A 5,130-nucleotide genomic window follows, 5' to 3' on the forward strand; every position below is an offset into this window, starting at 1 on the left:
CCTAAAAGACAGTCTTCCAAAATTCTTGAATATGTCTTAAAGCAGATCTAAAGAAGACTTTTCATCGCTTGCTGACTACAGAAAATTTAGTGTAAGACTGTTCGAATGCATTTACTTTTACAAAATACCTAAATTTTGTGAAATTGAAAGAAAGAACAAACGAAATCATAAGAGGGGCAATTCTTGTTTTTTCTTATGTCCTTTATGAACGTATACATAAATATACAGCGAGGTGGTTTTTGTAATTATATTTATAACTAAAAAATTCTAATGAAATATAATTAACATTAAAGATCATTTTAAAAAATGTAAAAAATTTACCTAAAAAGTTATTTTCGTCAGAAAATGTCACGTCCTTAACTTCCAGTTTACTTTTTGTTACTCTCAAATTAAACTTTGAAAGATTATTATTAAATTCAGTTTCTAGGTCCTTACAGCTCTGGTTCAATACAAAAGGAGCAAGAATCTCATCGGCCTGTAATTATACATAAATTTTCTTTTATACCGTATTTTATCCTTTGTGGAATTCAATAATATAATTTAAATGCATTAGAGTCGAATTATAAAAGTAAAAATCCAGACCAGAATGATTCAAAATATGCGTATTAATAGAAAACGATACGAAGGAAGGATCATGACAAGACACTAATATAAACAGAGAGGGACAAACTGACTTTGCAGCACCAGCAGGGCTTTTCATCTAAAGATATATATAAACGAGTAATTATTTATTGTGACATAGTCACAATGCCGAGCTGCAATTTTTAATCCTCTTTTAATTTTATAAATTTACGTGAAATCTGGCCAAATCGACAGTTCGTACATAGTTAATCGGGTGTCTGGTTTTTAACCTTACCATATCTAGTCTCAGTTTTCAAGTATCTAACTCTGCTTTCCAGATTGACGAAAAACAAAGAGACGTTCAGACGACAGTAACAGTAATTTGAAAATTGAAGCCAAATAAGCATTGCTATTCCCCGATGGTATCACACGATACACCCCAAATATACTGCATCGTTTAGTCAAATAACAAAAACTCACACCAAGAAAACATTACAGGAGAGCACCGAATGACTCAAACCACTTTCTAGTCGAAGTAGTTGTAATAACGAATTTTATACTAATTTTATACAAAAGTATGAATACCTTTATATACTTCATCCATTCCTGGTTCTTACTTAGCTCTCGTATGATGGAAAACAGAGGACATTTTGTAATAAGAACGAAGAAGAAATATCCTCCTGGCTTCATTAACGAGGAAATAGCAGAAAACAACTTCTTAAAATCATTCACAAAATGCAAGGCGTAGAAAGACACGACTTTGTCATATTTTCCAATTTCTTTTAAATCGAACCTGAAAATGGTAAAGTTCAAATTATATTTTACATCTTCAATTAAAATCTATTTTTCAAATACATCGAGTCCTCGCTTAGTGTGAGCCCGCAGGTTTTGAAGGCATAAATTCGAGAGTTTAAAGGGGGTTCATGAACCGCAAGTTCGATAGGAAATCGATCGGATGTCGATTACACATCGCGATCAGATCAGAAAGAGAAAACCAAAGTCACAGTCATCACGAGTCAGCAAATTAGTCATCGAACATTGAATAATAGACTGGCTCAATGCCAACAACGATTGTATAAAAAAACCTGATCGGCTCTGGAAAGGGAGCGATCATCTAGGAAGGTCTGAATCCAGTGTCTCCAGTCCCGGACATAAGACTGATTCCAGCTTCCATAGTCCAGGAGGTCGTCGCATACTGTCATCAGACCACCTATCAAGGTATATCGACTTTGTAAACTCTCTCCCACTCGAGGTTAGGCCCGTGACTAATTTATTGGTTAGAGCGCGATTAGCGATAGGGATATTTTTTCCGCATTTTAGCAGTAATTATCTGTATACCTTTATTTTATGTGTATCTTTAGTGTATGTTCGCTTTTGTTAGTTAATAAACATCTATTGTTATTTGTCAAATCTGTTTCCTGTCAAAGTAAGGACGCCTGTCGACTTACTGACGCACCTCCCCACTCACTTTTTGCCCTCCTAGCCATCCAACGACAACGAGGTCGGGTTTTACCAACCCGTGCAGCGTAAGTTGTCAGCGAGGTTTTCCCCTTGACCCTCTGCTTATCTCACACTTAGCGTCTTTAATGATAGATACAAGATATTATAGATTGTCTATTATATCAGGGGTGGGCAAGCAAGAGTTCGTTGGGAGCCAAAAGGTAGGTTTTGCAAAATGCATGGGAGACGCAGTTCTGTAGTGTCGTGGCGGATAGTATGGTAAGACGAGCGGTTTTATTATATAATATAAATATAATATAAAACAAATATTGAATTTTTTTATAAACATATTTTCACGAAATATAAAAATAAAATTATAAAAATAATAATAATAAACAGAAATTAACACTTTCAGCAAGAGCCGCATGTAACTCAAAAAGAGCCGCATTTGCCCATGCCTGTATTATATTATAACTTTATTATAAGAACTTAATTAATGACTCGAAACCGTGTCGCGCTTAATTCTTGTTAATTACGAAACGCAATGTAGCGCTTTGACGATCACTTGGCTTTCTTTGGAAAAGAAAGCCAAGTGATCGTCAAAGCGCTATATTGTGTTTCGTAATTAACAATTATAAGAACTTATTTTTTTTCGACATATATACTACATTGTTTATCTTTGTGTCTTTTTATTTAAACATACTACCTTTACTTAATCTATTATTTTTCCGAATTCACGGCTACTTATTTATAAAAAAAATGCTTTTAAATATCTTACTTTCTGTTAGAAAAATAACGTTAATTTCATAGAATAACTGGACATGGGCAATTCGGGAATAATCAACGTGATTACATTTAAGTTATTTTAATTCATTTTATTGTTTACACGGTTTCATTTAGATACTGTACTTACAAATATACAGAAAAATTTTACTTACCTTTGAATGATATCTTGAGTCTTATATTCTATTTTCTGGTCGAAAAATGTTTTTCTGGCGTACTCGATGTAATTCGGTATGACGTCGATTGCTACGATTTTCTTTACTTTTGGGCATTTCGGTAAGAGAATATTTTTGGTGGTTTTTCCTGGACCGCATCCGATGTCCAGAACAATATCCTCGTCGGACCATTCCATGGTTGGAAAAAGTAAATCCAAGAATGAACTAATATAGAGAGGGAGAAATTTCGGGCAGGTGTTTTCGTAATTTTCGGCTGTTCCATCCATGTTTTTTGAGATGACAAATAAAAATTCTGTAACATGTAAATCAGAGACTTACGAGACAGAAAGCAGAACACTTTAACCTGCCATTGAAAATTTATTTATCACGTATGTTTTTAATACGTGATAAATAAATTATATAAAAGAGAGGAGCAGGATATTCCTATAATATTAAATACAACAAGTCCCAACGCCTGCAAGTTTACTCGCGTGAATATAAAAAAAAATATAAAATTTAAGTAAACATTATCTTTGATAATGGAAAAATATGGGAATTTGTGAGATATAATTTAAAAGCACAAACTGTCATTTAGAAATATTTATACTATTGAAGTTGGATAATAGAATTTAATGCTTACCTCGAAGAACGAAAAAATATTTCAGCTTCTTAAAGACACGATTAGAATCTTATAAGCTTTTCAATCTCCGCGAGATGACTCGTAGTTACCGTTTCTGCCTAGGACGCCACCTACGAGTTATATCGTAGTTTGTTTCCTTGCCATATTTGTGCAGCTACGATGTAATTCGTAGTATATCAGTGTAAATATGAATAGATAGCTTCAGGGGCAAGAACAAAAAATCAAGTTTGGCTTACATGAACAGAACATTTATTAATTAATGAACAGAAAATATAATCATAAAAAGTTTATTCAAAATCAAAAGCAAAACAATATTTTTATTGTTTGTGATAATTTATAAAACAAAAATATAAATTTAAACGAACAGAAAATATTATAAAATGTTTATTCAAAATCAAAAGCAAAACGATATTTTTATAGTTTGTGATAATTTTTAAAACAATCTTCTACGCAAAGGGCTGGCTTCTCAAGACAGATTGGACAGAAATAACGCGTTTCTCGGCGTTTTTTAGCTTTGGTACAAATTCGACATGGCTTTGTCGGATGTTGTTTTTTCTGAGTAGATGGGATACTCTGTAAATAGTGAAGCTTCTGCAATTTAATTTTTTTTGAAACTGGTTGAATCTCTTCTCCAATCAACGCTTTGACGAATGCTTCTCTAAACTTTTAGTTTAGAGAAGCATTCGTCATAATGAGAAGCATAAGTTTTATTTTAGAGAAAAAGAGAAGCATAAGTTAGCTTATAGAGAAGCATAAGTTTTATTTTAGAAGAAGTTGCTTTTTGAAAGAGTTTGTGTGCATTATGTATATATATTTCTATAATATGTAATGCAACCTTTTTGAGCCATCTAATAGTCTTTCTTAGAGCTGTGTAGTACGATAGCATTTGATCTGATCGTCAATGCCAGACGTTCCATGATTATAATCTCGAATTATATTCGGTTTCGTCGAACATTTTCCATTGCGATTGAACACCTCTACCATTTCAACAACGTGCATGTTTGAAATGGTAAGGACTTCTCGTTTGTCTTTCCATTTACATACAGTAACAGGACCATTTCGCTGCCAAATAAACTCCCCCATCCTCACCAAAAATTTTGTCAGATTCTGAATCACTTAGATTAGTGTAGTAATCAAGTTGTTTTTTAGTCAGTGGTCTTTTCTTATCCATTTTGGGATATTTATAATTTGATTATAAAAATAAATAAAAAATAACACTCTCAAAAAAGACGTAAATGTGATGTGCTCGCCTCTATATCCGATTTATTACTAATGAATTTAGACGCACATCTCCGATTGGCTGTAGCGAAGTGACAGGACGAATCGTGTCTGTGCACGAATTAACTCGTAGTTTGGCTTTAGCGAAGAGCTTTCTGTTACATAAGCCAACTACGAGATAATTCGTAATACCTTTATTTTAAGAAAAACACATTTTATATGCTATTTGATTATTACTATATACTCTGATTAGAGTTTTTAATAATATAATATAATTAAATTAAGTTGGCGTTTTACAACAGAATCCTAAAAAGTCACGTGGCAGTCAACGTG

At 33.0% G+C, this 5,130-nt stretch overlaps 1 protein-coding gene across 1 annotated transcript; it reads right to left on the reverse strand.

Annotated features, from left to right (window-relative positions):
• Positions 1-286: 286 nt before the first annotated feature.
• LOC136971513 (juvenile hormone acid O-methyltransferase-like) lies at positions 287-3,248 on the reverse strand (the record flags this gene model as incomplete). Its single annotated transcript, XM_067265971.1, has 3 exons — positions 2,940-3,248; positions 1,147-1,354; positions 287-475 (listed from the first exon to the last, which is right to left on the reverse strand). Coding segments are annotated over exons 1-3 (684 nt in total), but the record flags the coding sequence as incomplete, so codon positions are not given.
• Positions 3,249-5,130: the final 1,882 nt, after the last annotated feature.

This window comes from Centruroides vittatus, unplaced genomic scaffold, assembly GCF_030686945.1.
Source record: "Centruroides vittatus isolate TY-2023 unplaced genomic scaffold, ASM3068694v2 contig_2571, whole genome shotgun sequence".
NCBI lineage: Eukaryota > Metazoa > Arthropoda > Arachnida > Scorpiones > Buthidae > Centruroides > Centruroides vittatus.